The sequence below is a fragment of the Miscanthus floridulus genome, chromosome 1 (assembly GCF_019320115.1).
Source record: "Miscanthus floridulus cultivar M001 chromosome 1, ASM1932011v1, whole genome shotgun sequence".
Lineage (NCBI taxonomy): Eukaryota > Viridiplantae > Streptophyta > Magnoliopsida > Poales > Poaceae > Miscanthus > Miscanthus floridulus.
The window spans coordinates 2139484-2155327 of record NC_089580.1 but is presented as its reverse complement, the minus strand read 5'-3'; the positions used below and the strand labels follow the sequence as shown (position 1 = coordinate 2155327).

The following is a 15844-nucleotide window of genomic DNA, read 5'->3' as shown; positions in this document are numbered from 1 at the left end:
GCGCTCCTGTTGGCACGATGCCGTATAGTTAGCACAATGTACTGTCCTTGTCCTCCCTTCAACTATAAAAGGAGAGGACTTAGGCCATTTAGGGAGGGAGAACTCACGGAGAAGAACGCCCTGTAACACACACACACACACACACACACATCCCGGCCGCCTGAGAGCAACGTCTCAAGCAGCCCACACGACACCTCGCCGAGACCTGGGACTAGCTCCCTCTCTCACCGTGCTTGTAACCCCCTACTACAAGCATTTCGGTGCAAGGAATATAAGATCGATCTCTTAGACTGGACGTAGGGCATCGATTGCCTAAACCAGTATAAACATTGTGTCTCTTTGCATCACCATCCGGGATTAGGGGCACGCAGTTCAAATTCACTAGTCGGTTGAGGACCCCCCGGTCCGTAACACCAACACAATGGGTTGAAAAGCAGTATTTTTTTGTGCGGTATCCTATGTTATAGAAACTACTAGTTTCTTTCATTGGGACTGCCCTAAGGCAGTGAGTTTGAACCCCTATACATTGTTTCAAAGAAAAAAGTCTCCAGCCAAAAAAAAGATGCAATTATAGAATAGTGCTAAGTTAAATGGTTTGAAGTATGGCTAAAATTGTATTAAAAATACATTAATATTTATCATATTGAATAATTAAGTATCACAAGATTCGTCATAAAATATATTTTTATAATATACCTATTTAGAGTGATACATGTTATAATATTTCTACAAATTTTGTCAAAATGAAGATAAAGATAGTTTGATAAGGCCTAGAGTTGTAGATTATCCTTTTAAGACAGAGGTAGTACATTCTACATGAGTCCATGCCTTCTTGCACGTGAGAACAATAGGTACAATCTATAAGAATACAATGAGCAAAAAAAAATCCTATATTTTCTTCGCAATGTTAATCAGTCATTTTCGATGATCAACGACGTCACGTCGTCTTGGCCGGTAATTTTCCGGTTCACCGGTGGAATGTAGAACATCTCACCTTCTCCTTCCTTTGGCCTCGGCCGTCAATCCATCTATTTAATCGTATCGTATGTTTTCAGCTATTACAAATCTAGCATTCACCTCACCTCCAAGGCTCCAATCGATGGCGAGTCGGTGACGCATGTTTCTACGTCCACATGCGAGCGACGCAGCCGGACAGGAAGGCGACGAGCCGGCGCACCGAGCCTGCAACGGACGCGGCGCAGAGGCACGCTGGGTCCCCGGCGTCGCCGCAGCATTCCGGCCACGGCCGCAGGAGGACGCGGCACCGCCCGCGGTGCAGCAGCCTCCTCCACAGCCTGCTGAGGCACCCACGGTCCCGCGGCGGGACGACGATCGCCGACTGGAGGTACGCCGACGCGGCGTGCTTCAGCAGCTGGTTGCGGATGTTGATGTTGGACGCGTTGAAGTCGATCGCGGCGGGGCCGGCAGCGTCCCCGAAGCTGCCGCCGCCGCTCCCGGGACCGGCCTCGGCGAGCACGTCCCGGAGGCTCGTGTACTCGACGCCGCCGCTGCTCCCGCTGCTGCTCCAGCTCGACGGCCGGGACCGGACGGCAGCGCGGGGCGGAGGCAGAGACGGCTCTTGCGGCTGGGTCTCATCAGCGTCCATGGTCCACAATTCAACCTCATCTCATGTATTCGCTTTTTTTGTTTATAATATATATATAAACATTTAAAGCCTTTGACGTGGAAAGGACAAGGATGAAACAGATAGCACGAATAAGCAGTTCTATGAATGTGCTTATTTTCTGAAGGTTCTGCCTAAATGTAGGGAGCCTGGTTGACCTTGCGTCCTAGCACATAGGTGAGGAAATGCCACCTGGAAATGGAATGGGTTGTCTGCATTTAGAATTGTACTAACATGCTTGCTTTAGGGTATGTTTGATACTATAAGAGCTAGTAATTGTTAGCCAACTGAAATATATAAGAAGTATTTTGCACAAGATTTTATTATTTTTTATGAATATGCAGAAGAGTATTTTCATGAATGTGCAGAAGTGCTGTGACCTTTGCATTAAGAAGTATTTTGCACAAGATTTTCTTAATTTTTTTAAGTTTGATTATCAATATTTGTTAAATTTTTTAATCTGTAAAGCTATTTAGTTTGGGAAAGTGAAAGGCGCATGTAAATTTGTCTTGAAACAATTTCATAATATCATATCTTTTGATTTTATTATATATTTTAGTGTTACAATATTGGTCAACGACACATTGGTATCCAAATATTAGGTATCCATTTGGAGGAAATATCTTTTCAATTACACCATAGACTCAGCTAAGGCCCCGTTTAGATGTCAGTTGATTTTGAAATCAAGTAAAAAATCTTAGAATCCCATCCAAACAACTCAAGTTCTACTGGTTGGATTTTAACACAGAGATTTTTTTAGAATATCATAATCCAATGAAAAATTGATAATAGAAAATAGTGGATTCTAAGAATTCTTATCCAATCTAAACGGGCTGTAAATAGCTTGTCTACATCCATCAGAACCTATTCATGCCACATGATAACGGCCACTAGTTCCAATTTCAAATCAAACCCATAGTAGCAATGAGCCTAGCTCTGTTGGTTGTTTTTTTTTGGTAGTGGAACGTGCTATCCTGGTTGAGTATTCGACTTAACGTGTGCCGGTGTGCGTTCACATTTTTTTCTTTCTTTGATTTAAGGGCATCGACAACAACGAGGTGTTCGTGGTAACTTTGTCAATGAAGATTTGTCTGTCCAACTTTTCAGAAGTACTCATAGAGGTAGGATATGCCTTCATAGGGGGTACTCACAGAGGCAGCCAGGCAGGATGTGTACATGTCTTCCTAGGGTGAGCGTTTACGTATTTATTGTGTTTTGAGGAAAAATCAGCCCTATTACGTGATCCCGCACAGATGAGTGAAGCACTTTAATTTGGATTTGGACTCAACAAAATTATCAATCAGCTAGAGCTTAGCGTCACCTAGGACTTCAAAGATCACGAGGGTGGCTTCTCTTAGGACTTCAAAGAACATGAGGGTGTGTTTGGCAACTATATGAGAAGGGGTATGTGAGTTAGTGGAAGTTAAGCTCTAAGTATCTTTTACCAAAGGAAATAATTCCAGAGCTAACTCATTTTTATTCCTGTTTTTTTAATGGAATATATGTCAACGGTACCACGACCGGACAATCATCCATCCTTCTTTCCTTTCAGAATGATTATCCATTGTTAAGATTGCATATTTTCTGATTAACTTTCTGTTGGAATTTTCAGATACTACTTAATAAAAATTGCAAAGAAGGGGAGCGCGAAATCATATGGCTTGATGGTAGATTCACAGTGCATGTGAATGCTACCCATTTATTTGATATTCATCAGGGTAGCAATAGCTGATACCCTTAATATACGATGCAACAAGTCGCATAACACGTAAACCTAAGTAGCTAGAATCCCCTGCTCTGTTATTTCTTTTGGGGCGAGATGGGTGCCTACGAAAATGCAGCTATCTCTGTTCGGAGGCTTCACTCATCCGTACAGGTCCCGGCCGCATCTGTCGCAGACTGGCTTCTCTGCCTCAGATTCTGGCTTTTTTATCTGCTTCTGCATCTGTGGCAAGTCATGCTCCAGCACGTCACTAAGCGCCTTGGATGCTTCTGCAAGCTCCTCAGGACTGAAAACCATAAATGGTTTAGGTATCAGCTGGCCGACAGTTTCTGGTTCCGAACATGTAATCGTACTACCAAATGAATGAACAAGGGTGTGACCGTAAACACTTAGGTGAGGATCATACCTAATTGAGAGGGGAGGAGCAAGTCGGATTATAGTGTCATGTGTGGGTTTCGCTAAAATGCCTCTCTCCTTCAACTTGATGCAGATGTCATATGCAGAAGCTGGAGATAGAGCGTCATTGTTTAAATCCACTGCGTTCAGCAAACCCCTCCCGCGCACTTCTCTTATGATTTGAGGGAATTTCTGCTGAACCTTCTGTAACTGGTCCCTAAACTCCTGTCCTAACTTTGCAGCCCTGCAGTGGGTCAGAAGAAAATATCACCGAGTGGATAGATAGTACTCCGTACAAGATAATCTGACAAACTAACAAAGTTTCTTAAGGGAATGTACCTTTCAACAAGACCTTCGTCTCTGACCACTTTCAGTGATGCAACTGCCACAGCGCTGGCTAACGGATTCCCACCGAATGTACTGTAAGTAGTCAAATATAACACATTCAGGAGCAGTACACATACAGAATTGTTATACAGGAGTAACACAGACTATGTTCGAACCGAAGATAGAACCAAATATTCCTTAGATACAGAAAACATAAGTTTGATATCCTTTAGACATAGAACTAAACTGGTTTGCTAGAAAAGATTAGAGATTTGGTCATACCTTCCATGTTCCCCTGGTCTGATACACAGCATGACATCCTTGTCTGCAAGAACTGCACTGACTGGAACAACTCCAGCACCGAGTGCTTTGCCTAGAATCTGTATAGCAAAGACAATTTGAAACCGTAAGTGTAGTTGCATACTCTGAAGCAAAATGGGGAAGTGACCAGCAGATACTGAGTATAGTTAATAAACAAGAGTGTAGCAGAAAAGAAACTTACCACCATGTCAGGCCGTATGTTTTCCCAGTCACATGCCAGCATTTTACCAGTTCTAGCTATGCCAGTTTGGATCTCATCAGCAATCATCAAAATGTTATGTTTAGAACACAAGTCTCTGACACCTTTCAAATAGCCATCTGGTGGGATTACTACCTACATGTATAACATGAAGATCAAATTAAATAATACAAAAATACGGAGCTCTCCTCCGTGTTCGAGAAAAAAAAGGTCAAATTAAAAAATGTGAAACTAAAAAAACATTAACCATTAATGATAACTGAAACAAAACACCAAGGAAAAGTGCTATAAAATCAAACCAAAACTATATATTTGAAATCAAATTGTTCCTGGTTTACTTTACCACCAGTCCACCACAGCTAGCAAAGTATGACGAAATCATCCAAACCAGATGAACAAAAATACAGTAGTTAGTGAAAATATGTTAACCCAAATGGTATGGGACACATTCCAGGAGGAATGTACAGAAAACTTTGAGTTTATAGTTATAAAATACATGGACTTATTATCTATGTGTTTGCACTAACACATCAAATGAATCTTGAATCTTGAGAGTGAAAAAGAGAGAAATATATTGAGAGCTAAATCGATAATGTGCACAAGCCTCTATTGTACTAATGTTAAACAATTCTTTTTCACACAGCTGGGAGAAAATATTATCACAAAGAGCTAAGGAACACTCTATGCCTTGCTGAAAAGCAGTTACTTTCTCTGTTTCTCAGTCTACAGGAAATATATTGAGCTATACCTTCTGCTCATTCCTTGGTCACATATAGGATCAATGGATATCTAATGCAAGCTTGCAATGCAAGGATTGCTGAGAAGCAATTTGTTTCTAGGTGTAAAGTAAATATGTGGGCTAATATATGCTACTCTTTCCTTGGTTGAGTGTAGGTGTAACAGAATATCTATTGTACACAATCATTCAATGGATGATGCAAAGCGATAGTACTGCTGTGTAGGAAATATTTGAGGTAATGAAGTTTTTTGCTAATTCCCGCGTTACCTATAAGTGGATATCTAACAGATTAACATAGAATACAGCACCTATCCTACGAATTAACTCGTATTTCGAGTCAACCTGACGGACTCTTCCTGAGGGTCCTTTGCTGCAGGGCTCTTAGTGGTGAATCTGGGCCTCTGGGGGGTGATAATTGCTAGGAAGTGGCTAGTTTCTAACTGTAAATGAAATATGTGCTCAGAACAGTCAATGCCAGATACAGCATGATAAACACATACCCCAGCTTCACCTTGGATAGGTTCAAATAAAAAACCACAAATCCGATCTCCATGCTCTGAAATAAATAGTAATTGTCAACATGCAGAAACACGTAAACTAAAACAACGTATGTTTGGCAATGTTAAACAGATAAATTACCTTCAAAGATTTTCTTTAACCCATCAATATCTCCAAAATCAACTTTAAGATGGCCAAGAACCAAAGGACCAAAACCACGAGTTGCATCATTGTCACAGCTCATGGAAATGACACCAAGAGTTCGACCATGGAAACACCCACAGCAAGAGACAAGCAAAGCCTGCAAAGCAGCAAACATTTTGGTAAATTAGTGAATTTTCTACTTCTGAAGATCTGAAATTTATGGTCTATCAAGATATGGCGTGCACCAAACTTGCACTAAACGGAATTAAGAATAAAAAGAGTATGTGTCTTTCCAGATTGTTTGCTCATATTAAACTTTCTGAATTTATTTTGATATAATTATATGAGAAGTAAAATAGGGGTTTCATGATATATAAGTAAGACAATCAAAAGGAAAAAGACCAGGTACATGATTTGCATCTAAGTATATCTTAGAGCACATCATCCAGGAGTCCACAGGCTATGCAGTAACAGGATTTTAAGAATTGATGGATGCAACCTCGTCATCTAGTAAGAACCTACTCAAAGCTTACAACAGCTTTGTAGTCACAAGACAGAACTTCAGGGAAGCACGAGCAAATCCAAGTATGGAAAAACTGCACACCACTATCAGGACCAGAATTGAACAATCTTTTTTGTCGGGTCATACACTCATACCTCATTCTTTGGTATCTGTTTCTTCTCATAACCCCATTTCCTAGCCAATTTGATAGCAGTTTCAACTCCTTCAGCTCCAGTATTCATTGGCAACATCATGTCATATCCAAACATGCTTGTCAGATATTCCGCAAAGATTGGGAACTTATCGTTGTAGAAAGCTCTAGAACTGAGCGTAAGCCTTTCTGCCTGTTCTATCAAAGCTCTCAGGACTTTTGGATGGCAATGACCCTGCACGGAATGGCAAACATTACACAGTTTGAGTACATGCATAAAAAGAAGCATGACAAACAATGTAGTATCCCAACTTAACTTTTCTAACTTCCGGTCTGTTTTGACAACAAATAGTTTCCAGACACGATTTACTGTATTTACATAGATGAGGTTTAAACAAATAGTAGCCCCACGGAAAGAAATCTACCTGATTGACTGCAGAATAAGCAGAGAGAAAATCGATGTATTTGTTGCCTTCGGGGTCCACTATGTGTGAACCTTCTCCTTTGGAAAACACCATGGGGATTGGATGGTAGCTGCAGGCATTGAAATGTTAATAGAAGAGTGAGTAACTGCATTGCTGAAATAAATTCTTGCAGAAGCATTTAGAAGTTTAGGGCCTCAGTACAAACTTCCCATCAATAAAAAAAAATACGCATTCACAGGAGTGTGCGCATTCAAATCGAACAGCACCGCTATCAATCCCTTACAAGTATGGAAGAAAAATATTATGCTACCTGAGACAAGAGTGTCATCTCAGAAAGACATGTCACTGTATGAAACTTCTAATTAGAGTAAAGTGCACCAGCGGTCCCTAAACTTGTACCGCTGTGTCATCCCGGTCCCTAAACTCGCAAATCGACCGTTTAGGTCCTCAAACTTGTTCATCTGTGTCATCTCGGTCCCTAAACTTGTTCGGCTATGTCATCCCGGTCCCTAAACTTACAAATCACCCGTTTAGGTCCTCAAACTTGTTCAGTTGTGTCATCCCGGTCCCTAAACTTGATTTTGAGTCTCATCTGGATCAAAACAGGGTGATCTAAAAACTTTATATCAAAAAATAATTCATAACTTTTTCATATGAACTCGAATGAAGACAAACTTTATATCAAAATTGTAGCCCTCGACGCGATCTACGACTTTGTAGTTGAAAGTTTTTTGAATTAAAACTGTTTAGGGTCCCAAAATATTATTATATGTTTATAGATTTTGAAATTTGAAATTTAAAATTAAATTTTGGGACACTAAATGACTTCAAACAAAAAACTTTTCAACTACAAAGTTGTAGATCGTATTGAGAACTATAACTTTCATATAGACCATATCAATATCCAAGATTGTTTGATAATTTTAAATTTCAAATTTCAAAATTTATAAACATACAATAATATTTTGGGACCCTAAACAGTTTTAATTCAAAAACTTTTCAACTACAAAGTCGTAGATCGCGTCGAGGGCTACAATTTTGATATAAAGTTTGTCTTCATTCGAGTTCATATGAAAAAGTTATGAATTATTTTTTGATATAAAGTTTTTAGATCACCCTGTTATGACCCAGATGAGACTCAAAACCAAGTTTAGGGACCGGGATGACACAACTGAACAAGTTTGAGGACCTAAACGGGTGATTTGCAAGTTTAGGGACCGGGATGACACAACCGAACAAGTTTAGGGACCGAGATGACACAGATGAACAAGTTTGAGGACCTAAACGGTCGATTTGCGAGTTTAGGGACCGGGATGACACAGCGGTACAAGTTTAGGGACCGCTGGTGCACTTTACTCTTCTAATTACCTTCTTAGTTCATGCGCAACTGCGGTTTTTGGATCAAAAAGCAGCCTATTAAATTCCGTAGTTTCCAGTTGATGTTCTATCCAAATTTAAAAGAATATTGCCATTTCATTAGTTTTTCAGAGACAAGAACACCCTAATAAATACTGACCAAATAATACATAACCAAGATGACACGTCATTTACATAGGACTAAATTTACTTGCATATTTACCCAGACGATTTGCGTGTAACATCGTCACAACAATGGAACGATCATCTGATAGCTTTTGCCATTTCATTAGATTATGTGTCACTAACTTGTCGAACACAACTATCTTCACAATATTAATGCTACAAAATCAATTAAGATTACAAGAAAACATAAATTTTGAATTCTGTGTGAACAATAAAATTTAAAATCCATGATATAAATACATACGTGACATCCGGTAGAAGCGTACATATAGTTGGGATCCTTTGATTATAGTCTAAGCAGCACGGATACGGATACGTGTATCGGTATCAGACGGATACGGATACGCGGATACACCATTTTTTGAGGAAACCTGATACGTGGATACGTTTTATTATTTTTTATAAAAAATAATAATAAAGGACATTAAAATTATTGGCAGCGTATGTATGGATGCTCTCTGGAGACTACTCCAATCATTTCACAGCTTCTAGTTGCTAATTCTACCTGTGCTGGCAGTTGGAGGGGTATTTTTGGTATATAAATGTACAGCACGTTTTCCCTGCCTGTGCTTAGCTGGGCCCAAGATTAGATTTTTTAATCTTCTTTCTCTCCCCCAACATTCTTCCCCACACGGTGCCCCTTCAATCAGCCGTCTGTGCGACTGCGCTCCTGCTGGCCTGTTCCTCACAGCTCCTCCACCGGTGCCATGCCTTCCTCCTCCCACACCGGTGATCGAGGTCCCTCTGGGCGCAGGCGGCCGAGCGACCATGGCTGCGCCCCACTCCACCCCAAGCGCGTGGCCAGCGGGCGGCCCACCCGGCGCGGATGCAGCACGCGGACCTCGCCAGCGCAGAACTCGCCCAGCGCGGGGTGCGGCACGGTGCGTGGTCGGCGGGCAGCCCGCCCGGCGCAGATGCAGCACGAACCTCGCCAGCGCGGGTGCGGCGTGGCTGGCGGTAGCCCACCCAGTGCGTGTGGGATAGGCCATAGTATATCGCAGGTCAGTGGTGGGTGGGCTAGGCCATATCGCAAACGCCCAAACAACTTGGATACGTATCAGTCCACGTATCCGAATTTAGTTTTTTTTTTTTTTTTTTTTTGCCGATACTTCACGGATACGTATCCGCCGCGTATCCACTGCGTATCCGTATCGGATACGTATCCGATACGGGATACGTGGCCAACCTCACGTATCCGTGTAACCTAGATTATAGTCACTGGGAGTTTGTTCAATTGAACCAACCATCAAAACCTAATGAAATGGCAAAAGCTATCAGATGATCATTCTATTGTTGTGGTGATGATGTTATGTGCAAATCGTCTTGGTAAGTATGCAAGTAAACTTAGTCCTGTATAAATGACATGTAATCTTGATTATGTACTATTTGGTCAGTATTTATTAGGGTGTTGTGTCTCTGAAAAACTAATGTAAATGGCACTATTCTTTTAAATTGGAATAAAACGTCAACTAGAACTACGGAATTTAGTAGGCTACATTTTGATCCGAAAATCGCAGTTGCACATGAATTAAGGAGAAGGTAATCGGCAGTTTCATACGGCGATCTCCCTGATGAGCCGAATTCAAGAATCGAATGAACACTCTGAGGACTATGTCAAAAACCATTTTTACAGGCTCAAATCCAGGACAGGAGGACCAAGGATCAACCCCATCTTCCAAAGACACAGAACCATCCCAAGATCAAGGAGCCATGATGAACAGAAAAAAAAAAGGGATCTATTTTTACAGACACCAAACAGAATCTAAGAGAATTGCAATTAAATAATCGTAAGTTCACTTTGGTGAATTCTAGAGATGTGCCAACTTATGGGACTCTTGACCTAATTTTGGTGAGTACCGAGTGGGGGTCGAAGTTCCCTCTTTCAACTATTCAAGCTTTGAATAGGGAAATATCAGATCATACTCGTTTACTTCTAAATTTTAGGAGTGGTATTACACATAATAGCACTTCCACTCCTTTAGCACTTCTGATCCTTCATTTTGATGAAATTTGATCCCTGTATTTTGACCGCGCATGCCTTTATTTGGTGAAATCTGACCAGATTTCTTCATGTGATATTCAAAATTCTCTTAGTTAATGTGTGTGTGTATATAAACACAAGTCACCTGCTCCTCAAAAAGGTAAACTTCTTGCACTAATATCCTAGCTTGAATCAGCGCCCTGAAAATATATACTACTTATAGGATAGGATCTAAGAAGGTGTGAAACCATGTATACCTGCTTCTTGTCAGTCTCAAACCAGGAACATTACGATATTAGGCTCACAAAGATATACAATTTTTTTCCCCAAAGCAATGCACGGGCATATGTGCTAGTCTTAAAAAAAAAAAGACACGAAACAGAGAGCTAACGTTTCAGATTCAGCACAAAAAAGACAAGAAAGAACCAAGGCAGGCAGGATTCCGATTCCGAGCATGATCGCGTCAGGGGCGGAGGCCGGAGGCACAGAGGCGTTTCGACGAGCACGCGGCGGGCGCGCAAGGAGTAAGGGGAATGGGGGGCAAACAGAGAGAGTTGGGATAAGCGTGGATCGAACACGGACGTACTTGTGCGCGCTGCAGTCCCGTTCCATCCGCATGAGCTCCTCTGAGGACAGCGCCGCGGCGCGCCCTGCCCCCGGCGCCGAAGCCGAGCTCGAGCACATCCCGCGCCACCGCGCCAGGGCCGCGGCGCCCCGCCGCGCTAGCGCCGTCGCCATGCCCGCAGCGCCCTCTCAGAGCTCAGTGCCCCAGTGGCTCGGTCGGCCGGTCGCTCACGCGCGCGCAGATGGTGGGTGCTGCCGCTCAGCCGCTGCAGCCTCCGGGTCCGGGCCGGGACCTAACTAAAAAGGTGTCGCGGTTGCTTGCTATACTTGGACGCGAACGCCGAACGCAACCGATGCCGATTGCTTTCGGGGCGGGGCGGCTCGGCCTCGGGCCGGTGTTGTGGCACGGGCACGGAAGGCGGGCAGGGGGAAGACGCAGGACAGCGCGATGATCTTATCCGTCCACGTCCGCCTGCTGGGCGCGCCGAGGCGCGCCGGGACGATGGCGAGGGGGCAGCGAGCGGTAGAGCCGTGCGGGACTCTCCGGCTCGTCGGTGCCCGGCCCTCGCGCGATTGGGTTCCGCTTGGCATGACATGACACGGTACATCGGTGGATGTGACGGGTTGCATCTTGCATTCTGTCGAAGGCCAAATAAATCATCGGAAATGCTCGCGTCCGGCCCTGTTTTCTTCGTGTAACGTTTTATACGGCATGCTAACGGTCTAATAATCTTTATATTTCTCTCTCACGTCGTTATTGGTCTCTCTCACGTGGTTTCTTATCTCCCTAACAATGACCTGGCTACTCGTCGTCCCGATGTGGCTGTTCGTCACCCTTTCTTATCTCCCTAACAATGACGCGACTACTCGTCGCCCCGACACGGCTATTCGTCGCCCCGACGCGGCTAACCATCTCACTCACTCACTGCCTGCTTTCCTCACTCACAGCCCCGCTCGCCTACGCCCATCCTTGTTCTTCCCTCGTCGCTACACCCGCTCGCCTTCCTATCTTGCCTTCATAGTGGTAATGTGGATCTAAGTGGACACCCCTATGGTGAGGTGTTTCTCGCCTATTAAATCCTCCATGGTCGAGTGTCTCTCGACAACGAACTACACGTTGGAGGTGTGGCCTCACTAGCGACAGGCTCCTCCATGGTGGTCGGGCTCTTCACAGGCAAGCGCAACCAGATCTGCACTTTACAGTGATTATGTTGTAGTATGTGATATGTTGCAACAGTCAATCTTGAATGTGTTACATGTTTTATGGCACTCAGCATAAAATTGGATTTTGCTATATTACAACACTCGATTTGAGATGTTGCAACAGTCGATTTGAGATGTTGCAACAGTCGATTTGAGATGTTGCAACAGTCGATTTGAGATGTTGCAACAGTCGATTTGGGATGCTGCAACATGTTTTTCTGGATGCTGCAATAGTCAATTTAAGATGTTGCAACTGTCGATTTAAGATGTTGCAACATGTTTTTTTTTATTTTACAGCATGTTTTTTTAATGTTGCAACATATTTTTTTTAATGTTGCAACATGTTTTTTGATGTTGCATCTGTCGATTTAAGATGTTATAATATGTTTTTTTTATGTTACATGAGGTTTCAGTACGTTGCTGTCGGTGTTTTGGTCCGACGGGTCCTCAACCGACTAGTGAAAGTGTATTGCATGCCCCTAATCCCGGATGGTGATGCAAAGAGACACCAGGTTTATACTGGTTCGGGCAATAGGTGCCCTACGTCCAGTCTGAGAGAGCGATCTTGTATTCCTTGCACCGAGGTGCTTGTAGTAGGGGCTTACAAGCTGAGCGAGAGAGGGAGCTAGTCCCAGGTCTCTACGTAGAGTGGCGTGGGTTGCTTGAGATGTTGATCTCTTGCAGTGAGGGAGCGTTGTGCGTTGCTTGCATGTGTGTGTGTCTCTTGCCTAGAAGCGGCCCTGGTCACTCCCTTTTATAGTTGAAGGGAGGCACCGGGGTGGTACATGGATTTGTTACGTGGCGTTTTATGAGCAGAGGCGGTATGTCTGAGCCCTGTAGTTTGTCACTGTGGCGGCATGGTCGGTGGAGCGGCCTTTTCCTCGATGCACTGGAGCGGCGCGCCGGGAACGCCTGATCCTGTGCGACGTGGGAGCTCCCATGGCTTGACGCAGGGCATGGTGCGTACTGCGAACGACGTGTCGGTCCCAGAGTGCTGACAACGTGGAGAGCCGAGGCCTAGTCGGTGCAGAGGCTGAACCATTGTGGGAGGGCTCGGCGGGCGCGAGTCCCGAGGCTACAGGAGCCTAGAAGCGGATAGCCGAGGCTCGGAGGGAGCAGTGGGTCTTGTACGCTGATTCCGAGGCTACAGAGACCCGGACTTGACTTTCCACGCCGCGCTGTCCTTGGAGCAGGGGTTAGGCAGCACAGTACAGCATGGGTGTCAGCTGTGGGCACAGTGCCGAGCACAGCGGCTGGTAACCCCTGCCCCGTCCTGTCCCGGACGACATAGCGTCGATGTGACTCCCGTCTCGTCGGCCACTTCGCTGTATCATGCCGCTGTTCGGCTGACGTCGCGGGAGTGGTTGGACGCGTTGGTTGGACGTGACGTCCTGTCAGAAAATTTGGTCAAGGCGGCGGTGATGGGGTTGATGCCGAGCCGGCCTCGAGCGAGTCAGTAACTGAGTGCTCGTCCGAGGCCTCGTCACGCGGGGCCTCGGGCGAATCGGAGAATTGGTACCTCGTCCGAGGCCTTGTGGCGCGGGGCCTCAGGCGAGGCGGAGAATCGGTACCTCATCCGAGGCCTTGTGGCGTGGGGCCTCGGGCAAGGCGGAGAATCGGTACCTCGTCCGAGGCCTCGTTGTTTCATTCTGGGCCGAGCCCGCTTCGGGTGAGCCCGGATATTGTTCGAGGTGGGCCGGGTGGTCCAGCCGGGCCTCGGATAAGGTGGGGATTCGCCGGTGGTTGTCTCTTGGCTTCGATATTTACAAGGTCTAAGTGATTTTTTGGTTCTTGCTTAGGGGGCCCCTTTTTATGGTACCTGACAGTAGCCCCCGAGCCTCGGGGAGAGTGTGAGCGCTCTCCCTGAGGTTTTGATGAAACTTGGCTCGCGGCAGCTCCTGACGGGATGGTGTTTCGTACTCGAGGCTTCGGTGGGTGCGCGCGAGCGTACCCGCCGGGTGTAGCCCCCGAGGCCCTAGAAGAGTGGATTTATTCCTCCAGGGGCTTTCTCATGTTGAGTGAGGGGTTTTATCGCGTTTACCGAGCCCCCGAGTGCGAGTTCGGGTCGCTGGGCCTCGGCTTGGTTGCAGGAAGAGCCCCCGAGCCTCTGCTCGGAGCAAGAGGGTGATCAGGAGTTTCCCTATCTTTTTTGTGCGACCCTCGCGCATCCTTTTCATTCGGAAGAAGGGGTGTTTATCGCGTTTGCCGAGTCCCCAAGTGTGAGTTTGGGTCGCTGGGCCTCGGCTTGGTTGCAGGAAGAGCCCCCGAGCCTCTGCTCGGAGCAAGAGGGCGATTAGGAGTTTCCCTGTCTTTTTTGTGCGGCCCTCGCGTATCCTTTTTGTTCGGAAGGAGGGGTGGAGTATGCCAGGCTACCCTCGGTGGGAGAGCAGTGACACCTCCGATGAGCTGTTACCGGGTAAGTTCGAGTGGAGGCCCGTGCCTCATTCGATAGGGGTCGGCTAGCGGTCTAGAGACGCACTCCAAAAGTACCAGAGGGCTTCTCTAGTGGGTCCCAGGGCCGTTCGATTGGCCCCAGGGGCTCGGTGCCTCCCTACGGTGGGATCCCATTCAGAGACCTCCCTGCCGGTCTCGGACACGACTTAGGGCATCCCAAGCAATCGCTTGCTTGGGCCTCAGCCATGTATGGGCTCGCCCATAGTCATCCCTGACTCTGTTTGTCCTAGGGTGGCTGTCGAGACCCTTAGGGGCCCAGCCTTCGAACCCCTGGACCGTAACGGGCTCGGTGCCTAGTTCCTTAGTCTGAAAGGAATCGAGTGGGGGATATTCCCTTCCCATCGGCTAACGACGGTGGGTGCGCCTTTTGAGGCGGTTCCTCGGGGAGACGGAATGGCGCTTGCCGTTGCTATGGTCGAATGCGACGCAACGTCTGCGGATGGGACGTTACTGTGTGCGCGCGGTTAATAAGAAGAAGGTGGATGCGTGGCTGGTTTGGTCAGATCCGGATTAACTGAGCTAGATCTTAGGGAAACTTCCTCGGTTTCGTCGCCCATCCGTTTCGCCCTCTTCCCTCCCTCATAGATACGTGACGAGCCGCGCCCCGCCCCTCCTTACCTTTTCCGCCTACGTCCACCCTTTCTGCCCTCAAGTGGTTGCTAAGAACAGAGGAAGGGAGCGCTAGGGAGAAGAAGGGAGAAGGGGGAGGAAAGAAAGAGAGAGAGAGATAGCAAGAGCATGCCTTACCGCCGTAGCCACATTCTCCACCGCACCCATGGCTGGTGGTGCTGTTGTCCTCTAGGTGGATCTTTGGGGTTCGTCCGATGTGTGTGTGGCGACGCTGCAGTCGCTCGTCGACGACGGTCTCCTCCGCCCGATCATCAACCCCAACAAACCGGAGTGGAGGAGGAGCTGACCCGGGTGGCCGATGAGCAGAACACCTTCAGGTCCCGGGCCGAACAAGAGGCGACCTCTGCCAAGGCCATCGCCAAGCAGCTAGAGGCGGAGCAGGGCGCGCACCTGCTGACGAAAGGTGCCCTGGCGGAGGCTG

The 15844-nt window shown here is 46.2% G+C and overlaps 2 protein-coding genes across 2 annotated transcripts; both read right to left on the bottom strand.

Moving 5' to 3' along the window:
- Positions 1 to 762: 762 nt before the first annotated feature.
- On the bottom strand, positions 763 to 1902 carry LOC136470990 (uncharacterized). Its single transcript, XM_066468722.1, has one exon. It carries the CDS (start codon positions 1604 to 1606, stop codon positions 1124 to 1126), a length of 483 nt encoding a protein of 160 aa, XP_066324819.1. The 5' UTR covers positions 1607 to 1902; the 3' UTR covers positions 763 to 1123.
- A 1379-nt stretch (positions 1903 to 3281) lies between these two features.
- Positions 3282 to 11575, bottom strand: LOC136476983 (ornithine aminotransferase, mitochondrial-like). Its single transcript, XM_066475288.1, has 10 exons — positions 11159 to 11575; positions 7050 to 7158; positions 6629 to 6859; positions 5969 to 6128; positions 5830 to 5885; positions 4573 to 4725; positions 4353 to 4450; positions 4083 to 4163; positions 3754 to 3987; positions 3282 to 3633 (listed from the first exon to the last, which is right to left on the bottom strand). The coding sequence occupies exons 1-10, from the start codon at positions 11308 to 11310 to the stop codon at positions 3489 to 3491; spliced, it is 1419 nt and encodes a 472-aa protein (XP_066331385.1). The 5' UTR covers positions 11311 to 11575; the 3' UTR covers positions 3282 to 3488.
- Between the last annotated feature and the right edge of the window lie 4269 nt (positions 11576 to 15844).

Bases quoted from the DNA above. Each gene is read 5' to 3' on its own strand.
- LOC136470990 (XM_066468722.1), bottom strand. From the start codon at position 1,606: ATGGACGCTGATGAGACCCAGCCGCAAGAGCCGTCTCTGCCTCCGCCC.
- LOC136476983 (XM_066475288.1), bottom strand. From the start codon at position 11,310: ATGGCGACGGCGCTAGCGCGGCGGGGCGCCGCGGCCCTGGCGCGGTGG. The intron at 7,159-11,158 runs GTACGTCCGTGT...CAATGCCTGCAG, and splicing joins CGGGACTGCAGCGCGCACAA to CTACCATCCAATCCCCATGG. The intron at 4,726-5,829 runs GTATGTGTTTAT...TTATACATGTAG, and splicing joins CTATCCAAGGTGAAGCTGGG to GTAGTAATCCCACCAGATGG.